The sequence below is a fragment of the Sus scrofa genome, chromosome 3 (assembly GCF_054392235.1).
Source record: "Sus scrofa isolate SSC_HxYL_T2T_F1_AM1 chromosome 3, Sscrofa_HxYL_maternal_Yorkshire_Landrace_v2.0, whole genome shotgun sequence".
Classification (NCBI taxonomy): Eukaryota; Metazoa; Chordata; class Mammalia; order Artiodactyla; family Suidae; genus Sus; species Sus scrofa.
This window is the reverse complement of record NC_139385.1, coordinates 34,485,516-34,512,314: the sequence shown is the minus strand read 5'-3', so window position 1 is coordinate 34,512,314 and position 26,799 is coordinate 34,485,516. Positions and strand designations below refer to the sequence as shown.

The following is a 26,799-nucleotide window of genomic DNA, read 5'->3' as shown; positions in this document are numbered from 1 at the left end:
GAAAAAAAGAGTAACTTTCAGGTTTTTTTCCTTGTCCAAATTAATCTTTATGAAATCAGGATGAAGATTTATTTTCGTGCAATTTAAGTGGCCACTTTACATTCAATTCTGCTCCTAACCTACCTGCCCCTAACAAAGTTTCTTCACCAGTAACTTCTTTTCTGCCTACATCATGCTTAGTGTTTTTAAATGATAAATTATGATGGAGCAATTTAAGATAGAGAAACCTGGGTTTCAGCTTATTCTTACCTGAAAGCTACAAGGAAAACAAATTGAATAAAGAGAGGAAAAAGTTTCAAAGTACACCAAAATTCCTGTTTCTTTTTTTTTGGGTCTACTGACAAACCCATTTACCTAAACTCCCCTGCCTGAAGTTTAATGATAATCATTTCAATGTCTTCTTTTCCTGCCCCCCACCCTGCTTTTTTTTTGGCTGCACCCACAGCATGTGGAAATTCCCAGGGCTAGGATTGAACCTGAGCTGCATTTTTGATCTGAGTCACAGCTGTGGCAACACTGGATCCTCAACTCGCCAGATCCTTAACTCACTGCATCACAAGGGAACTTCCTCCCCCTCCCCTTTGTTAATGGTAAATGAAAGAGATTGAAATCAACTAGTTTAAATGACTTAATGCCACTTAGAATGTACTGGTAGCTCATCAATTTGTGCTTCAGTTTACTTGTTAACTGCGGTGATTATTCCCTGAACAGGAATCGCACAGAATGGTGAAGTTCAAGTAAAATCCTGGAAAGCACCAGAGCAAAAGTGTCAAGAGGGTGAAATGATTTATTAAGCACTTGGGACCAGGATGGAAGTTTCCTATCGAAAGATATTTTGAGGTGTTCCCGTTGTAGCTCAGCCAGTTAAGAACCTGACGTAATGCCTATGAGGATGCGGGTTCAATCCCTGGCCTGGTTCTGTGGGTTAAGAATCTGGCGTCACCACAAGCTGCAGCATAGTTTGCAGATGCGGCTCGTATCCAGTGTTGGTGTGGCTGTGGCGTAAGCCTACAGCTGCAGCACCGATTCGACCCCGATCCCAGGAACTTCCATATGCTGCAGGTGCGGCTGTAAAAATTTTCTTAAAAAGTTATTTTGAGGAGTTCCCATCGTGGCTCAGTGGTTAACGAATCCAACTAGGCACCATGAGGTTGTGGGTTGGATCCCTGGCCTCACTCAGTGGGTTAAGGATCCAGCGCTGCAGTGAGCTGTGGTGTAGGTCACAGATGCGGCTCAGATATTGCGTTTCTGTGGCTCTGGCATAGGCCGGTGGCTACAGCTCCGATTCGACCCCTAGCCTGGGAACCTTCTTATGCCGCGGGTGCGGCCCTAGAAAAGACAGAAAGACCAAAAAGAAATAAAAAAATAAAAAGATATTTTGATACTTTCCTTAATCCTGTTGATGTAAATAGTAGTTCCCTTTTGTGTCTCTGAGCTTCTTTCAGGAACTAGCAGCAAAAAGTCAAAACAAAGTAGAATCAGAGAAAGGTCATTCTTTTTTTTTTTTTTTTTTTTTTTTTTGTCTTTTGTTGTTGTTGCTATTTCTTGGGCCGCTCCCGCGGCATATGGAGGTTCCCAGGCTAGGGGTCGAATCGGAGCTGTAGCCACCGGCCTACGCCAGAGCCACAGCAACGCGGGATCCGAGCCGCGTCTGCGACCTACACCACAGCTCACGGCAACGCTGGATCGTTAACCCACTGAGCAAGGGCAGGGACCGAACCCGCAACCTCATGGTTCCTAGTCGGATTCGTTAACCACTGCGCCACGATGGGAACTCCAGAAAGGTCATTCTTAACCAGGGAACAGATGCAGGAGTGATTCTATGAGTGTGGTTGGAGGCCTCAAAGTAGCTTACTTTTAGCATCGTGCTGAAGAACACTGGTATAGGACTCAAACAGGACCAGCTTGGAAGCCTGATTTGTTGTTTATTAATTGTGAAGACTTGGGCAAGGCATTAAATTTCCTGCACCTTTGTTTTCTCATCTTTAAAATGAGGTTGATAAGTGTGCTTTCCTGTGGTTCTCATCATCTGGGTCTCAGCTCCATTATCACCTGCTAGAGTGGCCTTCCCTCCCATTCTGTTTGATGTGATCACTACCCAGCCCCATTGTATCATGACTTTGGTTTATTCCTAGGACTTATTAGCATCCGAAATTAGTTCACTTTTTCTGTTTTCTGGTTTGGTGTCCTTTTTAAATTATTATTATAATTGATTCACAATGTTATGGCAATCTCAGTGTCTTTTTTAATAGTAAGTCTGAGGACAGGTGTCTTGCTTGACATTTACTGTGGTGTAAGTGTGACTGCTCAACAAAAATTTGTTGGTGAACAATTAGGATTGCTATAAGAATTAAATAAGAGGAGTTCCCGTCGTGGCGCAGTGGTTAACGAATCCGACTAGGAACCATGAAGTTGCGGGTTCGGTCCCTGCCCTTGCTCAGTGGGTTAACGATCCAGCGTTGCCGTGAGCTGTGGTGTAGGTTGCAGACGCGGCTCGGATCCCGCGTTGCTGTGGCTCTGGCGTAGGCCGGTGGCTACAGCTCCGATTCAACCCCTAGCCTGGGAACCTCCATATGCCGCGGGAGCGGCCCAAGAAATAGCAACAACAACAAAAGACAAAAAAAAAAAAAAAAGAAATAAGAAAATCCATGTCAAGCAGTATTATGCTTGACACACAAAACTAATTAAAAAAAATCATGATCACTACATAGACTGTACTTAACTATGCGCTTAGGCACGGACCTAAATGTTTTGCAAATGTAAGGTTTATTCATTTCCTCTCCGTATAACCCTATGAGGTAGAATCCTATCACCAACTCCAGGAAAGTAAGTCATAGAGAGTTTAAGTTGCCCAAGATCACACAGATACTGAGGGGCAGAGCTAGGAGTGAAACCTGGGCTCAGAAACAAACTCCACTAAGTTTTGCTGCCTCTGAAAATAATGAAGTCGAAAATCTTATATTGGGTATAAAGGAGTGGGAAGGATATGAGTCATTGCTCAGCCTAAGCGGACCTAGATCTTTGTTCTACCTGAAAGACAGAAAATGCAAAACCAGAAAATGCAATCGGTTTTATGGGGAAAGTCATACTTTCTTGAAGCGCGCGGCCCGCAAGTCCGTGACCGTTTCCCCGGTGTCCGGGGGGAGCAGCTTGCAATGTCCAAGGCTGGCCAGAACCATTCCCAGCAGCCAGAGCCTCCCATGCCCCCTCCTGCCAGCCCGCCCTGGGCTGCCGCGTGGCCGCTCGGCGCCCGGGCCCTGGGAAAAAAAAGTTTCCAAAAGGCGCTGCTCGGCGCTGATTGGCCGAAGCGGACGCGGTCCCGTGGCGCGGCAGCCAATAGGCGGTGCCAGCTGTAAGAGCGGGGGCGGGGGCGGTGGCCGGAGGTCTCTGCCGCGCCTCCCCCTGCTGCTGCTGCTGCAGCCGCCTCGGGTCCTCTCAGCTGGAGCCTGGTGAGTTCGGAGCTGCGGCCTTTGGGGATGAGGGCTGCGCGGGGACTGCCACTGCCTCCACCACGGCCGCCGGGAAACACTTCTGCCTCCCCCGCGCCAGCCGCGCTCTCGGGACCTCGGGCCGCCGCCGTGCAGGGACTCTGACGCGCCCCCCACTTGAGCGTCGCTTTCTGGGCGCTGGGCTCGAAAGTCGCGCTTCCCCGTAGCCTCCTTCCTAACTTTGTGCCTCGCCACCGTCGCGTCCCTTGCGTCCGGCTCCTCTCCCTTGCCAACTTTCCTTGTCTTTCTGCGTTCGCCTCTCTGGACTCCGCCGGCTCCCCTCTCTGACTTCCTGGGCCCTTCTGCCCTCCTCATCGCGGGTCCCCGCAGCTCGGCTGCCCTCCCCTCCTTTCCTCTCGCTCCAGCTCACCTTGTCTCTCTTGTCGCTGTTTTCTGCCCCTCGGTCCTCGCTACCCGCTTATCTCCTGCCGACTCCCACCTCTCCCTCAATCCTTGTCGCTCCCCACCCCCCATTCTCGCTTACATCCCCACCCCACTTCCACCCTCGATGCAGGCCTCTTGCCCCAAACCTCCTCTCTCCCTTTGGGAATGTGTTTGGAGCGGTCTTCTTCCCTTCGCTTTTCTCAGATCTCTGTGACAGAACGGTTCAGATTTCCCCCGACAGCACTTTGGGGAAGGATTGGATAAAGGCTGAAAACGCTTATTCTACAGCTTGAATGCGGCGGCTGGTCTTACCTGCCTCTCTGAGGTTATAGGAAACCCCGTCATCACCTTGACACTGCTTTTTGGGAAGCTACATAATCCTCTCCAGGCATCTCAAGTTCGCTGTCCCCTGAGGGCCTGACCTTCCCGGATTTCTTTGTCTGGGGTTTGTACCAGGTTGTGCCTCTCCCTCCTTTGAGGCCTCCTTTAACTTTTTTAAATTCCCCCCCCCCCCCCCCAGAGAAACGGCCTTTGCAGCATGTGCTGGACAGAAATCGGTCATTTTCTGTGCTAGCTTTGTTCAGGTATTCCAGGATAGGATAGCATTTTAGGAGCTGGGGAGGGTGCTTTGAAGAGTAACTGGATGCCAGCGACTCCCAGAGCCCCTTGTTATCTGACCCCCACCCCCTGCCTTGGTATTTAACCACTGTTGAAACTTAAATCTTTCCTCTTAGAGTTTTTTGTTTGTTTTGTTTTGTTTTTTAATTTTATGGCCGCACTCGCAGCTTAAAGAAATTCCCGGGCCAGGAAGTGAATCCCACCCACAGCTGTGACGACGCTGGCTGACGCTGGATCTTTTAACCGACTGCGCCTGTGCAGGGCTAGGGCTAGAACCCTTACCTCCACAGCAACCGGAGCTGCTGCAGTCAGATTCTTAACCCACTTTGCGTTGGGAACTCCTCTCTTTGTGTGTCTTTTGTGTCAGATTAGATGTAGATGGTCTATGCCCTTGAAGTGTCAGAGGCCTCTGGTTGGTGTATTTTATCCCCTTTTGGGTGATAGTTTCTTAACTTGGCTTACTCTCTTAGGATGTTATTTTTGTTCCCAGAGTGTCTCCTGCTTTAGCACATGTGAGCCCGGAAAGATTACACTCCCCTTCCTCACGAGATAATTTCCTAACGTGAGCGTGCCTGCGCACAGGTTTGTTCCTGTAGCTGGTACTGTGTTTGCACCTAATCCTGATGGAGGTGCTTCATGTCTGCCTGGCACTTAGTAGGTGTTGGGAAGTATTTGAAAAGGAATGAAGGAGGGGGATGCCACAGTAGAAAAAACTCCTTCCCTGGCATCTTGCTTTAGAAGAATACAATTTTCCTTGGACAATAGCTTTTCTGAATTTTTTTGGTCCAAGTTTAAGATTCTTAAAATTTCAAAAGCAATAGATGTTTCCTGTAAAACAAACAAAACCAGTATATTGTAGCGAAGTGTGTCAGGTATAATTTGTCACCTCAGTGTCTGGCTTATCCCCATCCTGGTACATCCTTCCAGGCCCTGTTTGTGAACACAGGAGATAACATTTGTGAACAAAAATTGGCTTTCTTTCTTAACATAGGAACCTTCCTCCATATCAATACATTTAATCCTTAACAACTGCCCGGTTCAGCTGTCAGTCCTCTGTTCACTGCTCAGTTCCTCCAGTTTTCCACCTCAGTCACTGACGGTGTACACCTGTGAGCCTATGTCCTTGCATGCCTGCTGAGGTTTTTTGGTAGGTAGATCATTACAGACTTTGAAAGCACTGAGACAGAAGCTAGACTTGCTGACTCTTGACTGATTTTGCCCCAATGATGTCGCTTTGGCAAAATGCAAAGCCTGCGTCATAGGCAGAAGCTGTGGGAGCACGTGCTGGCCTTTGGCAGCTTCTTTCTTTCCCTCCCTTTTCCTTCTGCTCTTCCCTGTGTTTTGATTGGGAAGGAATAGGTTTGGGGTGGAGAAGGGCTATGTGTTAATTCCCGGTGGCTTATGTGTGTCTATTGCTGCTGACCAGCTGTGTGGGCTTTCTTCACTAAGAGGAAAGCTGAGAAAGACTGCTTTGTTTTTCCTAGAGTTTTGAAATCAAAGGCATGTATCTCAAATGTGTTTTGAGACTTTCCAGTTAAGTTTGATCATGGAAAACATGCCCTCCCCCTTCAAAAAAAAAAAAAAAAAAAAAAGCTTTTGGAACACTTTTTTTTTTTTTCTGTCTTTCCTAGGGATGCACCCTCAGTATATGGAGGTTCCCAGGTAAGGGGTCTAATCGGAGTTGTAGCCGCCAGCCTAAACCATAGCAACCGGGGATCTGAGCCGTGTCTGCCACCTACACCCCAGCTCATGGCAATGCCAGATCCTTAACCCACTGAGAGAGGCCAGGGATCGAACCCACAACCTTATGGTTCCTAGTCAGATTCGTTAACCACTGAGCCACGATAGGAACTCCTGAAACACTTTTTAGGGGTAGTAGATCTACGTTACCCAAAATAGAAATAGCGGGCGTTCCCTGGTGGTCTAGTGGTTAGGATTTGGTACTTTCATCCCTGTGACCCAGGTTCAGTCCCCAGTCTGGGAACTGAGATGCTACATCAAGTCGCTACATGAGGCAGCCAAAAAAAAGAAAAGAAAAACCTCTTGAACCGCTTGATCCCAGTTTGTTCTTGAATGCATACATACATTAGAGGTGGCCATCAGGTGTAACCACAGAGCTGCTGCGTCACAATGGCATGATGGTGTGTTGAGAAGGCAAGTTAGGAAGTCACATCCCAGTAGCACAGATGTGATAAATGTACCCATTTTTTGATAGTGGGTACAAAGTTGGATATACTGTGACCAAGCATAAACAACCTGCCTGTCACCATGCCTTTTAAAAGACTGCTTGGACCAAAGAGTGCATCTGACCTCCAGTCATTCTCTTTGCAACCGCAGGGAACTTTGAACTTGAATTCAAAGTCTCTTGGGTATGGTTTGCCTCTGCCACTCCCTTGCACCTATGGGGATGGTCAAGATGTACAAGTGTTTCTGCTCCTAAGAAGCCCAGTGATTGCCTTTACAAACCACCTCCCTCTTACAGTTGTACAGCTTAAAGAAGGCCAGGTTGTTTGGAAAGAGTATATTAAATGCCTAGCACAAGATGATGATAAAATTCAGTAAATAATGCTGGAGAGGGGGAACCTTTGTAAATCATCTTACCTGTTGTCTGTGGCAGGGAATAATGAACATTAGAACATTTTCAGGAATTCCCATCATGGCTCAGTGAATCTGACTAGGAACAATGAGGTTGCAGGTTCAGTATCTGGCCTTGCTCAGTGGGTTAAGGATCCGGTGTTGCCGTGAGTTGTGGTGTAGGTCACAGACGCAGCTTGGATCTGGTGTTGCTGTGGCTCTGGTGTAGGCTGGTGGCTACAGCTCCGATGAGACCCATAGCCTGGGAACCTCCATATGCTGCGGGAGTGGCCCTAGAAAAGACAGAAAGAAAAAAAAAAAAATCCTAAAAAGACCAAACCAAAAAAAGCAATAAAAAGAAGAAAAACAACAATAAAAAGTCTTAGATTTCTTAATATTTCTATCTCATAAAAGAGTGAAGTTCAGCTGTTATTTCTTTCCCCTTAGCTTCTAGCATAGTTTTTCTCTTTCCCAGGGATGTTTTTAAATGCAGGGGTTGTAATTAGAGCCTCTCCCACAGTGAAAGCACCTCCTAAAACATCTCAATTTCACTTTTTTCCCCTGAGGCTTAAGTTTTAGGCCTCCCTGGCCATGATAATACTGTTTTAAGGACCCCTTAGGACTCATCTGTCCTAAGACTGCAGGATGAAGGTTATTAAACTCCAGTACCTGTGTCAGATCCTCCTTATCCTGTGAACCTGGGTAGGGGCTAGTTTCCACATGGCACCCTGTCCTCCAGCCGCTTCCCATTAGTGAGATGCCACTCAGGTGCAGAGGGAGAAAAAGGCGTTTCCCATCCTGTTAAGTGTCTCAAGGACGTACAGATGTAAACTCAAACATCTTCAGAGGGTCTCAGTTCTTGCTTTTCCTTCACATCCGCTTTCAGCAAGTGGTCAGTCTCTGTCTTCCCCTTTGTTCCTTTGTTTCACAAACATTCATTGGGTGCCCGTTATACGTCTGGCACGATTCAAGACATGGGGGATGAAAAAGCAAGGCAGTGAAGGTCCTTATGCTCAACAGCTTATATTCCAGCGGGGAAAGGTCAAGCAAAACCAAAACTCGTAAAGTGGTAAAACAGCAGATGTTAATATGATAGAGAAGGAGATGTTTGGTGGGATATTCAGATAAAGTTTCTCTGGGGAAGACGTTTCAGCTGCGATCTGAATGGCAAGAAGGTAATCTGCAGGCAGAGATCTGGGGGAAGAGCATTCCAGGCAGAGAGAACAGCCAGTGCAAAGGCCCTGAGATGGGAGCAAGCTTGGTGTGTTCAGGGAACAGAAAGAAGGTAGTGTGGCTGGGGCATAAGTGAGGGAGCGGTCAGGCTGTGGGAATGTTCAGAGAAGTATGCAGGGACTCATTACTTGGGCATGATCTTTTCCCAAACAGCAGGAAAAGTCAGTGTTCATTGTTCTTGTTGCTCACTCTCTCATCCTGCAATACATAGACCACCTCCCATGCGATACAGTTGAGACCATCCTTAATATGGCCATCTGTAGCCACACAGTACTCAGCCACACATTGCATGGACTCCAGGCTCTTAACACCATAGACATTGATTGGGTGGCTACATACCAGATATGTTCTGGCTCATTAGAGCTTATGGCTTGAGCAGGCATTACCAGAATTAGGTTTACCCGAACCCACAGTGAACAATCACTGTGGTAGTGATTGTTATTTATACCATGCAAACTCTGTCCTTTTTTCCTTCAACAAGCAAGGTCTTTTACTCCAAACATTCATTAAGCCTCTCTTGTAGCAGAAATCCAACCCCAGCTGGTACAACCAAGAAAGGGAGGTATTTCTCATAACTTTAAATCAAGGATGACGGGGTCCAGCTTGTTAATTATGCCTCACGGAGTGAAGGGTTGTGTTCATTCTTCTGTCCCAAAGACAAAACTGTGAACTCACTTGAGGGAAAGAAGGGGCTTTTGGAGAGATTTCATTTAAATTCTAAGTGTCCTTAGGATATTGTCAGAACTCAGTGTCTTCACCTCTTGGCCCTGATTTCCTCTGTTTTGGCTTCATTCTCAGGCTCCTCCCTTGTAACAGCAAGGTGACCACCCTGAGCCTTAAGGGAAAGAGAGTTTCTTATTTCCCCAGCATTATGGAGATATAATTAACATATAATGTTGTCTAAATTTCAGGCGTACCACATGATGGTTTGGTACATATATATTGTGAAATAATTACTACCGTTAGGTTAGTTAACATCTCCAGAGAGTTTGTTTCTTGATGGGTCTGCAAAAGGCCTGGGCCTGGACACTTATTGACTCTGCTTGGCTTAGATTGATCTTTGTAATTGGTTCAGCATGGGTTAGGCCAACCCTTGTCACTGGACCAGCTTGGGTTTGGTCTACCCTGGGCCAGTTTTTGGCTCAACTTGAGTTGAGCTGATCCCTGTCATTAGCTCAGCTTGGGTTAGGTCTAGCCCTGGGCCAGTCATTGTCTCAACTTGAAATAGGCTGATTCTTGCCATTGGCTCCGCTGGGGTTAGGTCTACTTCTCTACCCCTGGGCCAGTCATTGGCTCAGCTTGGGTTGGGCTGATCCTTTTCATTGGTTGTGCTTGGGTTAGTGCTGCCAGAGCCCTCCCCTACTGCTCTTGCCATTAGCTCAGCTTTGCGTTAGGTCCACCCTGGCTGGTTACTGATGCCAGAGGTATGAGTAAGCACATAACTTCTTACAGGTGCAGCAGATGATGTCAGATCCATCTGAGCTCCAAGGAATAAGTGTAGGGTTGATTTCCCCCAAGGGAATATTGGGGTGCTATTACAGAAAAATGGAAGAAGGAATGTTGGACTGGAAAAAAAAATCAGCAAATTAATGGCTTTCTACTTCATCCAACTTCTCTGCTTTGATCAAGCTTTAAGAGAAATTCTGTTCCCCAAAAGAGGGTGGGTGGGGACATGGCATGTTTGCTCTAAATTGAGGAAGGGAGAGAAATTAGGAGGGAGAGAAGGTGTGAATATGGGCTCTAACAAGTTGTAGAGTTATCAATAAGTGCTGTGCTCGGATGTAGGTATCGTTGTTCAGTTTCTGCTGGGGATCCAGAGGTGGGTGATCGTGTCCCTGTCAATGCTGACATATTTAGCAGAATGATTTGTATTTTTAGCCAGATATACAGCTTGTTAGTTATGTCTGGCACAGTGAGGGATTGGGTTTATTTTTAAATTTTTTTTACGGCCGCACTTGCAGCATGTGGAAGTTCCCAGGCCAGGGGTTGGATCCGAGCTGCATCTGTGATCTGCACTGCAGCTTGTGGCAATGCTGGATCCTTAACCCACTAAATGAGGCCAGAGATTGAACCTGCATTCTCTCAGAGACGTTGTCAGGTCCTTAACGCACTGAGCCCCAATGGGGACTCCCTATTTATGTATATATTTTTTTGTCCCCAAGACAAAACCATGAGCTCCCTTGAGGGAAAGAAGGGGCTGTGGAGAGATCTCATTTGGATTCCTAATGAGAATCCTAACTTTTCAACAAGCTCAGAGTCTTACGTAAATTGAGAATATAAGCTATTAAACTGAGAGGCGGGTGGAGTCAGCCAGGAGTCCATGGATGGTTAATAGAAATTTGTTCCCTGATCTCTGCAGGGGGGTAGCTCAGAGTCCCCAGAGCCAAGGCCCTCATTGCAGCTCCCCTCTGGCTACTGGCTACTTTGTCTCCTTTTCTTCTCACACCCAGTTCTCCAAAATCCTGTCTACTTCCTCTTGCTCAGCTCCCAGTTACTCCTCCACCCAGCTGATCCCGCCTGCCTCCTCCTGTGTGTTGAAACCAGTATTGCTCACATCACCAGTGACCAACATTTGGCTGAGTCTCCCGGATATTTTCCAGTCCTTATCTCACCAGCTTCTCTGTTACATCACAGGTACTGTGGAACATTCCCCTTCCCCCCCTTGAAACCGTCTCCCGCCTTGAAACCGTCTCTTCCCAGGACAGCTCAGTCTTCTGGCTCTCATCTCTCTCTCACTCTCTTTCTCCTCTGTCTCCCGTGACTCCTGTTTCTTCCTTTGCCCCGCTTTTAAACCCTGGCTCTTCAGAGTTCCATCAATAGTCCTCAGTAGAGTCTCCTAAGGTTCCGTCACAAGGAAAAGGGAAGAACCAGCTGCACATGCAGGACTCTTATACTTGTGTCGTTAGCCCAGACTTTACCCGAGTTTCAGATCCAATGCTGCATCCTGGTGTATCATAGGTGCTTTTGACTGTGCCAGGCTGGGTTCATTATCCCCTTGCCGTAGAGACTTTCCTTATATTCTCAGTCTGTGCTGATGGGGGTAGTGGTGGCACCTGGTCATCTAAGTTAGAGCCCGCAGGATGTCCCCACCCCCACTCTGGCCCAAATGTAATAAATCAGGTAGATTTTATCTATCCATTAATGTATTGTGCACGTGCACTGTGTTTTCTCCGGGTTTAGTTTTAGGTTTTTGGCAAATTTATTCCAACAGTTTAAAGTTTAGGTTTTTGTGGAGTTCCTGTTGTGGCTCAGCGGTTAATGAACCCGACTGGCATCCATGAGGATTCAGGTTCAATCCCTGTGGGTTAAGGATCCAGCATTGCCATGAGCTGTGGTGTAGGTCGAAGGTGTGGCTTGGATCCCACGTTGCTGTGGCTGTGGTGAAGGCTGGCGGCTTCAGCTCTGATTGGACCCCTACTCCTGGGACCCTCCATATGCTGTGGGTGCAGCCCTAAAAAGACAAAAAAATAAAATAAAGTTTTGGTTTGTTTGTTTCCACACTCACAGCATGCAGAAGTTCCCAGGCCAGGGTTTAGCAACCCAAAGCCACTACAGTGACAATGCTGGATCCTCAACCTGCTGTGCCACACGGGAACTCCCAGGAATTTTTTTTTTTACCCTTTTAAAGATCAGCTGTTTCATCAGATATGGGATATAATTTTGAAATTTTCTCTCCTAGACATCATGCGACAAGAAGAGTAATCTCTCCCCCCATTTTGACAATGGAAGACTCAGGGAAGACTTTCAGCTCTGAGGAGGAAGAAGCTAACTATTGGAAAGACCTGGCTATGACCTACAAGCAGAGGTCAGTTCTCCAAAGTTCACCTGGCTTTTTCTTCCCAGAGTGATGGCAGCAACCACTTATTGTGGGCCTACTATGTGTCAAGCTCTGTGAAGGGCTTAGCATGCATCATCCCATTTAAACCTCATCACTGCCCCATGAAGAAACCATTCTCACTCCATTTTCCAAATGAGGAAACTGAGCCTCAGTGAAAGCAAGAAACTTGCCCAGGGTCACACAGCCAGGGAGTAACAGAGCTGGAAATTTGAACCCCAAAGCCTAGGGTCCTAAGCAAATGGCTGTGCTACCGCCCAACTTATTTTCTGGCAGGGTTTTGTCAGTTCCCAGGTGCCACATCCGGTCTGCCCTTGCCCTTTATGTGTGGGGAAAGAACTCTCTGTGCCTGGCAGAATGGGTTGTTACAGATTTTAAAATTTGAAACCAATGTTGCAGTCCCTATATCTGGGACCTGTGTCTGTTTAACATGGTTGCTTTTTATCTCTTATGGACTCTTGTAATCTCCACTGGAAGGTCTTTTTTTTTCTTTTGGCTACCCTGAGGAATATGGAGTTCCGGGGCCAGGGATCAGAACCAAGCCAGAGCTGTGACCTAAGCTGCAACTGGGGCAGCGCTGGACCCTTAACCCACTGTGCTGGGCCTGGGATCCAACCTGATGCCACTGATCTCATAGTGCCACAGTGGGAGCTCCTCCACCAGAAGTCTTAGACCAGCTGCTCTAAGTTCTTTTCTTTTTTCTTTTTTTCTTTTTGTAGCTGTACCCACGGCATATGGAAGTTCCTGGGCTGGGGGTGGAATTGGAGCTGCAGCTGCCTGCCTATGCCACCGCCACAATGTTGCCAGGTCCAAGCTGCATCTGCAGCCTATGCTACAGCTTGCAGCAATGCCAGATCCTTAACCCACTCAGTAAGGCCAGGGATCGAACCCTACTCCTAAAGGACAGTATGTCGAGTTCTTAACCCATTGAGCCACAGTGGGAACTTGTGATTTCTTTATTCTTAGTTTGATTTAAAGATAATTTAGGGAGTTCCCATGATGGCTCAGTGGTTAATGAACACGACTAGTATCCATGAGGACAAGGGTTCGATCCCTGTCCTCACTCAGTGGGTTAAGGATCTGGCGTTACTGTGAGCTGTATGTAGGTTGCAGACACAGAAGGGATCCCGTGTTGCTGTGGCTGTGGTGCAGGCCAGCAGCTGCAGCTCCAATTTGATCCCTAGCCTGGGGACTTCCATATGCCTTGGGTACAGCCCTAAAAAGACAAAAAAAATAAAAAAAGATATCCCTTGAATTTTAAGGACTGAGAAGCTAGAATTGGCTGTTTGGGGTATGGGATCGGGACGTATAGTGGTGTGATCAGTGAATATTTGTATGATTCAGTTCCTGCTTATACATAAAACTGAGGAGAATACACAGTCCAAAGTATATTTACTACGTGTTGGGCTCCAAAAATACATGTGGGAATGAATGAGTGGAGAGCGAATTGGTTAAGAAAGGGCTTTGAAGCCAGGCATACCTGGATACAAGTCCAAGCTCTGTTTCTCACTTGTTGTTTGACCTTGAGACAAGTCACTCATCTTGCCTGCACCTCACCTTCTCATCTGAACAGCAAGGATAGTGAAAGTTTCTGCTTCAAAAGGCAGTTGAATAAAGAGCTGATCCAGGTAGTCTTCTGGTGGCCTAGCAGTTAAAGGATCTGGTGTCATCCCTGCTGTGGCTGAGGTCATTACTGTGGTGCGGGTTAGATCCCTGGTCTGGAGATTTCCAAATGCCATGGGTGTGGCCAAAAAAAAAATTAAAAATGAAATTAAAAATAAAAAAAGAATTGATCCACATATAACACAGTAGCAACAAGTAAGCCTTCCGTCAAGTGATCAGCAGACATCTGGGAATCCTGCAGGGCGGAGAATACACAGGAGGAACTGCGAGAATTCCAGGAGGGAAGCCGAGAATACGAAGCTGAATTGGAGACGCAGCTGCAGCAGATCGAAACCAGGAACAGGGACCTGCTGTCGGAAAATAACCGTCTCCGCATGGAGCTGGAGACCATCAAGGTGAGGGGAGAGAGGAAGCCCAGGCAGGTGCGGATGGGCTTCCAGGGTCTGTGGCTGGAAAGGGAGGCTGCAGACGTGGCCGGGGCTCCCTCCCACCCCCTGGCTGCCAGGCACGTGTGGCATGTGGGCTTTTTACACCCCTGGAGGAGGCACATTGTAAGAAGCAGGTTCGCACGTGTCCCACGGCTGTTCTTGGCTGTTGGTGACCATCCGTTGAGGCAGGTGGAAGGTAGACCTTTCTAGAGGATGGAGCATTGCTGGAATTGCTGTTGATTATGTTACAAGGCCCGGGGTTATGCTGTCCAGTGTGTTAGGTAGCCCCCAGCCACATGTGGCTGCTGATCTTTATGTTAGTGAAAATACATAAAAATTCAATTCCTCCATCATACTAGCCGCATTTTAAGTGCTCCACAGCCACAGGTCTTTGGCGGGTGTCAGTGCGGGACAGAGAGACTGTAGAATGTTGCCATCATTATAGAAAGTTCTGTTGGACAGTCCCGGTCTAGAGCAGGTTCCTCAACCTGGGCAGTATCAACATTTGAAGCCACTTAATTCTCCCTTATGAGGGCTGAGTTTTGCCTTGTGACCAGCCTCCCTGGTCTCCACCCACTAGAGGCCAGTGGCAAGCCCTCCCCCGCCACTGCCCAAGTTGTAACAACCAAACAAATCTGCAGACATCACCGAGTATCTGGAGAACCACTGCTCTGCCGGTAAAGACTGCCTTTTGGACCACATAGGGCTCAGCAGATGATCACTAAGTATCACACTGTGCCCTGGAGACAGCTTTCAGCCTTCACTGCCAGGCAGGGCCACCTGGCCGGATTCATAAACATCAAGCAGCCTGGACCCACCCGGCCCTGAGATTCCCGTTCTCAGGGAGTCTGGGTGGGGCCCTGGCCTGTCTGCATGTCTTTTTTTTTTTTTTTTTAATGCCCACACCCACTGCATATGGACGTTCCTGGGCCAGGGACTGAATCTGAGCCTCAGCTGCAACTTGAGCTGCTGCACTTGGATTCTTTACTTTCCGAGGTGGGAACTCTTTATTTTTTATTTATTTTTTTAAACCAAGCTCCTCATGTAAATTTGGATGAGCTACCGGGGAACACGTCAGGACCTTGCAGTGTGAGCCCGGGGCTAGGCGTGATGCACAGAGGAAGGAGATGTGGCCTTTACCCTCTGGAAGCTTCCTGGGGAAGAGAGACGTGACAACCAGAAGCATGTAGGGAAGAGATGCTCCATTACCTGGTGCTGACTGCGAGAGCCTCCCAAGAGAGATGTGCATGGGTTGGAGACAGTCACGGAGGAGATGGGAGGGACTTGATCTGGTGTTTGAAGGTGTGTGTGTGTGTCTGTCTGTCTTTCCGTGTCTAGTCAGCAGCTTGGGCCACAGGGGTTTGAGGAAGAGTTAGTATGGACCTGCCCCAGGTACGAGCAAGAATGAGTGTCAAGTGGACCTTGGGAATCTGGCTTTCCTAGCACACGGGATAAAGTGGGGCTGGCAGATGTTTGGGGATTGAAGGATGGGGAGCAGCAGAGGAAAGACACCATAGTCCTTGGCAGCTGAGCAGCGGATGATAAATAAGCTTTCATGGTGTAGACCCTGGAGCCCAACGTGGGCATCCACGGGTCCGTCTGGCCCATAGGTGTTTGCTTCAGCCATTAGTGGTCTTTATTCAACATTTTATCATGAAAGTTTTCAAGCACATAGTATAGTTGGAACAGTTTGCTGGTGGATCCCTGTATATCTACCACCTAGGCTCTACCAATAGCCTTTACTTTTTTTTTTTTTGCTTTTTGGGGCCGCACCTGCAGTATATGGAGGTTCCCAGGCTAGGGGTTGAATCGGAGCTACAGCTGCTGGCCTACACCACAGCCAGAGCAACGGGGGATTCAAGTTGCATCTGCAACCTACACCACAGCTCAAGGCAACACTGGATCCTTAACCCACTGAGCGAGGCCAGGGATCGAACCCCCAACCTCATGGTTCCTAGTCAGATTCATTTCCACTGCACCACAACAGGAACTCCTGGCCTTTGCCATTCTTGCTCTTTATTACCTCTCTATCCATCTGTCCATCCATCTTTTCCAGTGCATCTCAAAGTGAATTGCACACATTTGTACACTTCCCTGTAAATATGGCAGTAGGCTGTAAAGTAGAAGTGATGCTTAGCTTAGTTTATTCTTTTACTTTTATAAAGAGTAAAATTTACCTCTTTAGCGTTTTTTAAAATATTTACTCTGAGCATTAAAAGTCGTGAGGCTTCCTGTAGAAAAACCAGGATTTCCGACGTCCTTTCATCTTCCTTTGACAGAGCTGGCCACCTGGGGCTGGCCTTCTTCCACACCAGCAAAAAGCTGAGTTGTGATCACTTAAGACAGCAGGCCTTGTGCAGTTGGTCCCAGTCCTCACGGCTGTCCTGCTCCCCCTCCCTGTCCCCTTCTCTGACCCTGGGGGCCGAGGGCCTTTTCTCCTTATACCTGGCCTATGCCACTTATTCTGCCAGCAGCCTGACCCCCACCCTAGGCACTGGGGAATTGTTAACAGCTCTTACACTGAAGGGGGCTCAGGATGGGTGATGGTATGAACCATGGTTCCGGGTGGGCAGAACGACCTCCGTGGGTGCTGGCTCAGTACCAAGCAATTGCTAAGTAATGAACCACTTCCGGCCTGAGCCCTTGAACCTGCAGAAGACCCCTTCACTACAACCACATGGCGGGTGCACGAGACGCAGGGTGTAGAGCAGGGAGGGAACAGACCTGGAGTGAAGAACTGCCCCCAGCACATCGTGCTGCTTCACCTAAACAACGTCAAACTGCCAACTGCGTTGGACTTGTCGACAACTGGCTTATTCATCGCCAGTTGAATAAAAAAGCTTGTGAGGGACCACACAGAGCGTCTATTGATGCCTCCATCAGCTGACAGCTTATTATAATTAGCCCCAGATGAAAGCGCTACAGCTTTTCATGTGCCCGAGTTCAAAGGACAGCGTTTGAATCTTGATGCTGGTGGACGAGGCTGTTAACTGCGTCCTCTTGGAACCTGTGTTTGAATCTAGGTCAACAACCTAGGATGCTGTACCTTCCTGTTTTATTTGGGGGCACACCCACCTGCAGGTGCAAGGTGACCAGAGCCACGCCTGGGAATTCACCCGTGCCAGGGCCTGGTCTGTCCCTTGCTGGTCCAAGCGGAGTGGCTTCCCTTGCTCACAGCCAGGAAACAGAGTATCAGGGGGGACCGAGCAGCGTGAGGATGTGACACCCCCCTCCCTGTCCTCGCCCTGTAAATAATCTGCTTGTTCTGCGGACACTCTCCTTTCACAGCAGCTCTCACCACGCCTCTCTGGCCTGGGCAGCATTATGTCACTCTCCCTGGGGCTTCCAGACTGTTTCTAGCAACAGCTTTGTTTACTCGACGGAGTCAAGAAGAGGAGTCGCCCTGTTTTTTAACTTTCTGATTAGACGTGGGCCTTTCCTGTGGGAAGTTAGTGTTTCCTTTCATGTGTGTAGGAAAAGTGGGAAGGGTGTCTGATGACAGAAGGTGATTTCAAAGAGGAGCTGGAGCAAAAGTGAGTGAGTGTGTGTGCGTGCAGTTTTCCGTGACCTGGTGGAAGCGCTTGAGGGCAGTTCAGCCAGGTAGTTCTAAGAGCACAGGCCTAGGTGGATAGGGTTGGACCTTGGGTCCGGGATTTGCTTCCAGTTGACTTGGGCTGATGAAGTGACTGAGCCTCGGTCCCCATGTCTCTGAAATGGCATTTAAGGGAGGCACCGTGAGTAGTGTCTATGGCCAGAGGCTGGCGCAGAGCAAGCGTGTGGGGAATGTTAACTGCTTTTAATTGGGCAGCAGCGGCTTGTTAGAAGTCATCTGGGCTACTCCTTGCCTTAGCAACATGCCCCCCCCCCAAAAAAAAGGCAACAGCCAGATCACACTTCTTTTGGTAAAAACCACAGTTTTAGTGTTTTGGTTTTTTTCCCTTCCTCTCCCAGAGTCCCAAGAGTTCCTTCTAACTCCCCAATGCTGCAGGGAGAGTGAGTGTCCTGGGTCACAAAGTCAAAACTGTTGCCAAACTGAGTCCCTGATGTCCTGCTCTTCCTGTGAGGCACAAGCAGCAGCATCGATGTGGTTCCTGATGCTCTGGAACCCAGGGATGTCAGGTGCAGTGCACAGGTGCTGCCCTCGTGGATGAGGCTGGGGGAGGTTAGATGGCTTTCTGTGGCTGTGGGCACCGTGCACAAAATGTTGGCTTTGAAGATCGTTGGGGCCTTCTTGACACCAGAGGCTGCAGGGACCAGTGTGGGAGGGGGCGGTGTCCAAGATGCTCAGGAAGCCCTTGGGACTTGACCGCTTGAGCGGCAGCTTCCTCTTCCCACCACCATCCTCTGTCACTTGCTTAGGAACAATGTCTGGGGGCAGAAGGTTCTCCTGATGGAGCTTAGGCTTGTCCCCTGGCTGTGGCAAAACCTCCTGAGTGAGTGTGGGAAGGCTGGTCCCATAAAGACCCTGGAATAAGGGAGCGAGAAGTTCCCTAAAGACATGGGGGTGCCGGCAGGCAGTTCAGTGGGGGAGGAATGGATGCTTGGTGGCCGAGAGTGACATGCGTATGCTGCGGTAGGACAGCATGTGTCCCAGGACTAACTATCAGTGTTTCAGGAGGTGACAGGAAGGGTGGTACACTTACTCACCGGCATCCTAGCTCACTCACTCAGCGTGATTCTGTCCTTCAGGAGAAGTTTGAAACGCAGCATTCTGAAGGCTACCGGCAGATCTCGGCCTTGGAGGATGACCTTGCCCAGACAAAAGCCATTAAAGATCAACTGCAGAAATACATCAGAGAGTTGGAGCAAGCCAACGACGACTTGGAAAGGGCCAAACGGTATGTCGGGAAGGACAGAGAGGTTCGGGAACCTTTGTCTCTGGATACCAGGCACCATGTGGAGGGTGGAGCTCAGCTGGGAGCAAAGCCAGTGCCCTATGGGTCCTAGAGTCTCAAAGGAAGTGGACTCAGGCAGTGCCAGGAGGCAGGTTTGGTTCCCGGCCAGGCACAGGGGGTTAAAGGATCCGGCCTGTCGTGGCTGCAGCTTGGATCTGATCCCTGGCTCAGGAACTCCACATGCTGTGAGGTGGCCAACTAAAAGAAAACAGAGATCCCTTTCAGCTAATTCTAAAAATCTAGATGCTCTTAGGGTTGATTTCCAGTGATGGCCTTTTCTCTTGAGTTTGGGTCACATTTTCTTGTTCTTTATGTGTCTAGTAATTTTGGATTATATTCTGGACATTATGAATGTTGTGTTGCAAAAACTATGGATTCCATTATTTTATTTTTTTTCTCTTGTTTGTTAACTGGGCTGAACTCACACTCTAAACTGTGTCTCCCCTTGATGGGCAATAGAAATTTGGTTCTTTTAGCCTTAACTAGGCTGCTTCAAGTTGACCATGCATGTGCATGGTGCAGGGGTCAGCCTGATGTAGGAAGAGTGTATATGCAGAATTTGGGACTCCCCCAAGGTAGTGGATTATTATTATTATTTTTTTCTTTTTCTTTTTTTGGCCTTGCCCATGGCATGTGTAAGTTCCTGGGCCAGGGATCAAACCTGAGCCAGAGCAGTGACAGTGCCAAGTCCTTAACCACTAGGCCTCCAGGAAACTCCCAAGGTGGTTGATTTCTCTCTCTGGAGCCTTAGGCACAAAGCTTATAAAGATACAAAATTTTACCCACTGCTGTTTCCTTTCTTCGAGTGTTGGCTCCCTTTCAGTTTTTGCCAGTGTCTTCAGATCATTGTCTTTTTCATTTTACCCAGAGTTTGTAGTTGTAATCTATAGGATATTTGGTCTGATATGAGCTATCTTATTATCAGCAGAAGTGGAACTTCTTTTTAAGTTTGTAAGAGCTCTTTGTATATTTTTTGCTACTGATTTTTGTCCTACATTGAAAAAAATTTTTTTTTCTTTTTAGGGCCACACCCACAGCATATGGAGATTCCTAGGCTAGGGGTTTAATTGGAGCTACAGCTGCCAGCCTACACCACAGCCACAGCAATGCCAGATCCGAGCCACATCTGCAACCTGCACCACAGCTCAAGGCAATGCCGGATCCTTAACCCACTGGGCGAGGCCAGGGATCGAACCCCCACCTCATGGTTCCTAGTCAGATTCATTTCCACTGTGCCATGCATGACAGGAACTCTGAAAATATTTTTTATAGAATAATCTTTTGTCTGTTGACTTGGTGGCATCATTTACCATACAAATAATTTCCATTTTTAGATAATCAACTCTGTCTCCCTTTCTAGCTTCTACTTTTCCAGGCTTTAGTAGGGAAATCTTGATCCTTTGATTATGCATGTATTCTGCTAATTTTTTGCAAGATTTTTTTTCTTGTTTTAACTTATGCTTTTAATCCACCTGAAATTTATTTTTGTATCTAGTATGATATATGTCCCATTTAACTTTCATTAGGTAGATAGCAATTGTTCCAGTACTATTTATTAAACACTCCATCTTTTTTCTACTCTTTGAGCTCATCTCTGTCGTATGTTAACCTCGGTCTCCATGGGAGATGGGTACCCTTGTGGATCCTGGAAATTCACGGATGCTCAAATCCCTTATTTGAAAGGGTGTAGTATTTACATCTACCTTATGCACATCTTCCCATAAACTTTAAATCATGTCTAGATTAATTATAATAGTTAATACAATTTAGATGCTACATAAATAGTGGCTAGAGAGCGGCATATTTGAGTTTTGCTTTTTGGAACTTTCTGGTTTTTTTTGTTTTGTTTTGTTTTTCCTGAGTATTTTTGATTGGCAGTTCGTTGACTCCAAAAATGTACAACCCACAGATGTGGAAGGCTGACTGTAGATTCTGGGATCTCATTCGGAATTCTCTGAGTCCATTGTGCAATTTGTGAATTACTCTACCCGTACCACAGTGACTTGGTTACTGTGGCTTTATAGTGTGTTCTGGTTTCTGGCAAGTGACTGGCATACAATTATTTCCACCCACATCTCATTGATCACAGCAGGTCACACTGCTATGCCACGTCAAGGGCTGGGAAAGGACATTCACCCACAGCTAGGGTGTGGAGACAGGGAGGATGAAGAGCTGGGACCAATAGTGCAGTTTATCACGAAGAGCTAGTACGTTCACATGGTTCAAAAATAACATTAAAAGGGATAGAGTTTTTTTTTTTTTTTTTTTAACGCAAAGTCCAGCAAATAAAATAGAAGTTTGTGTTATCCCCTTCTCCTTTTTCCCCCCACAAAAGAGCATTCTCTACACACTGCTGTACATCTTGCTTTGTCACATAATAGATCTTGGAGGTCTTGCTGTAGTAGGACACAGAGCTTTCTTTGTTATTGGGTTTTTTTTTTTTTTCCCCCCCAAGTGTATAGTCTCTTGTATGGTTGGAATTGTATGATTCGTAAGAATGTATTTATCCATCTCCCTGTGGCTGCATTTCCATTCTTTTGCGATGATAGGCATTGCTGTAAGAGAATGATATGCATTGCTTGCACAGATGTATGTCTGTAGAATAAATTCCCAGAAGTGGAATTACGGGGTCAAAGGATATATGCATATGTGATTCTGATAGTTTTTGCCCAGTTGTTCTCTATGTTTGTACCAGTTTGCTCTCACAACGAACTGATGAGAAAGTTCCTGTTTTCCAAATAGCTTCACTAACAGCATTTTTCAAACTTTGGATTTCTGCCAATCTAATAGACAACAAATATGTACATTTCTGAATTGTGAGTGACCTTGAGTTCCTTTTCATATATTTAATAACTTTATCTCTTTTTCTGTGAACTCCGTTTACCTTTGCCATGGTTTTTTTTTTTTTTTTTTCTGTTTTGACCACACCCACAGTATATGGAAGTTTCTGGGCCAGTGATCAAATCTGAGCCACAGGTGTGATTTACGCCACAGCTGCATCAGTGCCCAATCCTTAACCCTATACGCCACAGCGGGCACTCCAAGAGCATAGCCATCCTGGGTGGCCTGACCACACAACCATAAGTCGTTTGCTTCTTATGGTCCCTCCACTGAATGTCTGTAAAACTAAATGACTCCCTTTTAACTGTGGAGGGGGATAGCCTCGTGAAAGAATAACCTTGAAAGGCTCAGGGCCTATTTGGAGGTAACTCAAAATCAAATGCCTTCCTTAAAGGTTGTGTGGTTGAATTTGCAAGCGCTAAGATGCCAGAATGTTCTGCAAAGATTAAAATTGGTTTCCTCTAGTTTTACTCTTCTATGCATTATTGTTACATAGGTATTAAAAAGAATTTTTTTTTCTTTTTAGGTCTGCATGCGTAGCATGTGAAAGTTCCCAGGTCAGGGGTCCAATTGGAGGTGCCGGCCTATACCACAGCAATAGCAACATGTGATCCTTAACTCACTGAGCGAGGCCAGGGATCGAACCTGCATCTTCCTGGATACTAGTCAGATTCGTTACCACTGAGCCGCAACGGAAACTCCAAGAAGGATTTTTTTCATGGTTAAAAAAAACCCAAACACTTAACATTGAGGGGTCTCTTGTGGTGCAGTGGGTTAAGTTGTCACTCCAGCAGCTTGGGTCATTGCCACGATGCTGGTTCGATCCCTGGTCAGGGAACTTCCACTTGCTGCAGGTGCAGCCAAAAAAGAAAAACGTAACATCAAATTTTCCACCTTACCCTTTTTTAAGCGTTACAGTACAACAGTGTTAAATGTATCCACGTTATCATGCAGCAGCTCTCCGGAACTTTCTCCTCTTCAACTTAAACCCTGATTCTTCCTCCCTGCTCCCTCCGGCCCTTGGTAATCACCTCCTCCTTTCTGGGTCTGTGATTTTGATTACTATAGATTCTCCATGTGAATGGAATCATACATGTGAATGTCCTTTTGTGACTGCTTTTAGCATAACATCCTTGGGATTTATCCGTATTGTAGCATGTGACAAGGATTTTCTTCTTTCTTAAGGCCGTGGGATATTCGATTGCATGTTTGTACCACATTTTCTTTATCCGTTTACCTGTCAGCGGACATGTGGCTTGCTTCCACCTCTTGGCCGGTGTGAATAATGCTGCAGTGTACAGGAGTGTACAGATACCTCTTTGAGTTCCTGCGTTTAACTCTTTTGGAGTGTGCTTGCTGGATATATTTTTAGTTTTTGTGTTTTTTTGCTTTCTAGGGCTGCACTCGTGATACATGGAGGTTCCCAGGCTAGGGGTTGAATCGGAACTACAGTTGCCGGCCTACACCACAGCCACAGCAATGCCAGATCCGAGCCACAACGGCTCATGGCAACGCCTACACCACAGCTCATGGCAACGCCGGATCCTTAAGCCACTCAGCCAGGCCAGGGATTGAATCCATGTCTTCATGGATACTAGTTGGGTTCATTAACCACTGAGCCACAATGGGAAGTCCTCTTTTAATTTTATGCAGAACCTCTGTACTGTTTTCTGCAGTGGCCGTACCATTTTACATGCCCACCACACCCTCAGTGACACTCGCGGCAGATGGGGATTCCCAGGCTAGGGGTCCAATCAAAGCTACAGATGCCGGCGTACGCCACAGCGACAGCAACACAGGATGCAAGCTGCGTCAGCGACCTACACCACACCTCACGGCAGGGCTGGATCCTTAACCCACTGATCGAGGCCGGGATTGAACCTGCGTCCTCATGGATACTAATCAGGTTCTTTTCTGCTGTGCCACAATGGGAACTCCCAAATAGATGCTTCTGATCACTGTGAGCTACAATTAGCAGGAGTTAAAGGTGTTCTGGAGACAAACAGAAAAACTGCTGGTGCCCTGTTTACATTTGAAAGGAACACCCATTGTGGGCTTTGAGTGTTACTTCCCTGCCCTCTCCAGGCAGAGGGGCTGTTGCTGCCCCCACATTGCATGTGAAGAACCTGAGGCCCAGAGGAGGGAGCTTGTCCAGAGTTAAACAGACTTCCTTACTGCAGCCCTTCTCAGTGCCTTTAACATGGCATTCCAGTGACTGTCTCCACGCTCCAAAAGAAGTGGTTGTTAGGGTAGCTGGGGGCCTGGGCGTTTTGAACTTTTTTAACTTTTCAGGTCACTGAGTGATTCAGATGGCCTCTTCTGCCCATTTAAATGCATGTTACTATGTCGCACATGAGTTTGGGTGGGATGTTTGGAATACCGATTGCGTTGAGTCTCTGAGACAAGATGGAACGGGCTGCTCCTGGCCTTGGTCCGGGGCCTGTCTGCAGTCCTCATTAGGTCTGGGCTCATTGCTAAGTCCTATCTGGACATGATCTCATTTAACCCTCAGGCGCCTCGTGAGCTGAGCCCTTCCGCACTGTGCAGGGGAAGAGCCGGGCCCCAGAAGCCTGGGGAGTCTGCTGGGCTCTGTGGGGTTAGGGAGAGCCAGTGCTGGTCCTCACACCTGTGTGGGTAACCCTCTCGTCTCCTGGATCCGTAGGCTGTTTGTGCTGTTGGCTCTCTTGGACAGCTTTGCTTGTCTTCTACCCAGGGCCACCATCATGTCTCTGGAGGACTTTGAGCAGCGCTTGAATCAAGCCATTGAGAGAAATGCCTTCCTGGAGAGCGAACTGGATGAGAAGGAGAATCTCCTAGAATCTGTTCAGCGACTGAAGGATGAAGCCAGAGGTCAGGTGGCCTTGGCTCTGTCTTGTGTGTCTCACCAGCGTTGTACCCTCCCCCTACCTGAGGGTGTCCTGTCCCATAGCATCGCTCAGCGTTACCTCTGCTGGGAATCCTCACCCTGCTTGGCACATGGGTTGTCTGGTCCGAGGGCAGGGACCACATGGGGCAAGCTGTGCCTTGGTGCTCCCACCCCATGCTAAGATGGTCAGAAGTCTCCAGCCCTGTACAGGCCCCCTGTGGGTATTTAAGCCCACCACCAGCTTCATGCTCAGCAGGAGCATGAGGTTTTGTGGGGAGAAAATGCCTGTTGAAGGATTTGCTAGCCGGCCTGTTACTTTGGTGACCCAACGGCAGCTGAGAGGTGTGGCTCAGAACCCTGGAATCTCAGCAGCGCTTGCTCTTTGGAGGTAGTGGTTCCAGAGGTAGAGCTTTCTAACCGTAAGACATGAGCAGATCAACCCAGTTGGGTCCATAAAAGATTTTGTTAAAGTCCCAATTAATTATTTATGACATTCATCTGGTGTCTCATGTGTAGCCAGTGGAAGGTGGATTTAATAGCTGTACCCACGGCATGTGGAAGTTCCCAGGCTAGGGGTCGAATCAGAGCTGTAGCTGCCAGCCTACACCACAGCCATAGAACATGGGATCTGAGCCAAGTCTGTGATCTACGCCACGGCTCACAGCAAGGCCGCACCCCCAACCCACTGAGCCAGGGATTGAACCCACACCCTCATGGATACTAGTCAGGTTCACTACCGCTGAGCCATGATGGGAACTCCAAAAAACTTTTTTAAAAAACTATTTTATTTTTGGCCATGGCATGTGGAAATTCCCAGGCCAGGGACTGAACGTGCACCACAGCTGTGACCCCGCTAGCCACTGCAGTGGTAACACTGGATCCTTAAGCCACTGTGCCACAGGGGAACTCCAACAAGGAAACCCTTAAACTTTTCTTTCTTTTTTTTTTTTTTTTTGGCTTTTGTCTTTTGTCTTTTTAGGGCCACACCCGAGGCATATGGAGGTTCTCAGGCTAGGGGGTCTAATCAGTACTTGTTACCAGCCTATACCACAGCCACAGCAACACCAGATCCGAGCCGTGTCTGACACCTATACCACAGCTCACGGCAGTGCCAGATCCTTAACTCACTGAGTGAGGCCAGGGATCAAACCCGCAACCTTATGGTTCCTAGTCGGATTCATTTCTGCTGTGCCACAGTGGGAACTCCAATAAACTTTTCTTTTTAAAAAAAGCTTTTCTTGGAGTTCCCTTGTGGTGTGGTGGGTTAAGGATCTCACCTTGTCACTGTAGTGGTTTGAATTACTGCTGTGGCGCAGGTTCAGTCCCCGGCCTGGAAACTTATACATGCTGCGGGCATGGCCAAATAAAAATTAAAATTAAAAAAAGAAGTAAACCAGCTCTAATGGAAAAAATTTAAAAAAAAAATTAAAAAAAATTTTTAAGGTAATTATCTCTAAATGCCCATCGGTAATGAAGTGCTTACATAAATTCCATAGAGTTATTTTGTGGAGTGTTAAGCACAGTATAGATTAAATGTAGTCTTAGGAGGCTTGTTAGGATATAGAACTGAAAAGGGGAAAATACATAGCTAGTAGATACATGTTTCTCTTGAAGCTTAGTAGAAATTAGATGCATAAAAAATATTCACATACTTATAAACTGTATTGTGAAAATGTGGAGAAAAAGGATTGAAAAACCCTCCCCCCATTTTACAATGATTATGTGTGAGAAAGAGCGTTTGGAGATGGGTTGGGAAAGCATGTTTTCACTTAGTATTTATATACCCTGATCCATTGGAATTTTCTTGAACCAGTACCACAGGCATTAGTGTATCACTGCCATGATTTAAAAACAAAATTTTTTTTTAAAAAAAAACTTTTGTTTTTACTCAAAAACTGTAGTTTTGCAAGCCTGTGGGGTTTGCCTCATTCCGGGTTCCAAAGGGGAGGTTTCCACTCCAGTAGTTGTTGCTGACCCGGGTGTACTGTGGACCCTCCCCCGCCCCATCGCCCAA

General features: G+C 47.3%; 1 protein-coding gene across 14 annotated transcripts in view; it reads left to right on the top strand.

Annotated features, from left to right (window-relative positions):
• Positions 1-26,799, top strand: part of NDE1 (nudE neurodevelopment protein 1) — a 35,298-nt gene that overhangs the window by 2,625 nt on the left and 5,874 nt on the right. For 2 of the 14 annotated variants that reach the window (XM_085017503.1, XM_085017506.1), the window contains exons 1-7: positions 3,417-4,317; positions 5,482-5,637; positions 10,782-10,931; positions 11,977-12,102; positions 13,997-14,150; positions 18,873-19,021; positions 24,633-24,769. In XM_085017503.1, the coding sequence (XP_084873629.1) occupies positions 5,618-5,637; positions 10,782-10,931; positions 11,977-12,102; positions 13,997-14,150; positions 18,873-19,021; positions 24,633-24,769 (736 nt within the window). In that variant the 5' untranslated portion in view covers positions 3,417-4,317; positions 5,482-5,617. Of the gene's footprint in view, positions 1-3,416; positions 5,638-10,781; positions 10,932-11,976; positions 12,103-13,996; positions 15,486-18,872; positions 19,022-24,632; positions 24,770-26,799 lie in introns of those variants that run through there. The other 12 variants (XM_021086166.2, XM_021086169.2, XM_085017501.1 and 9 more) reach the window with 7 other exon arrangements.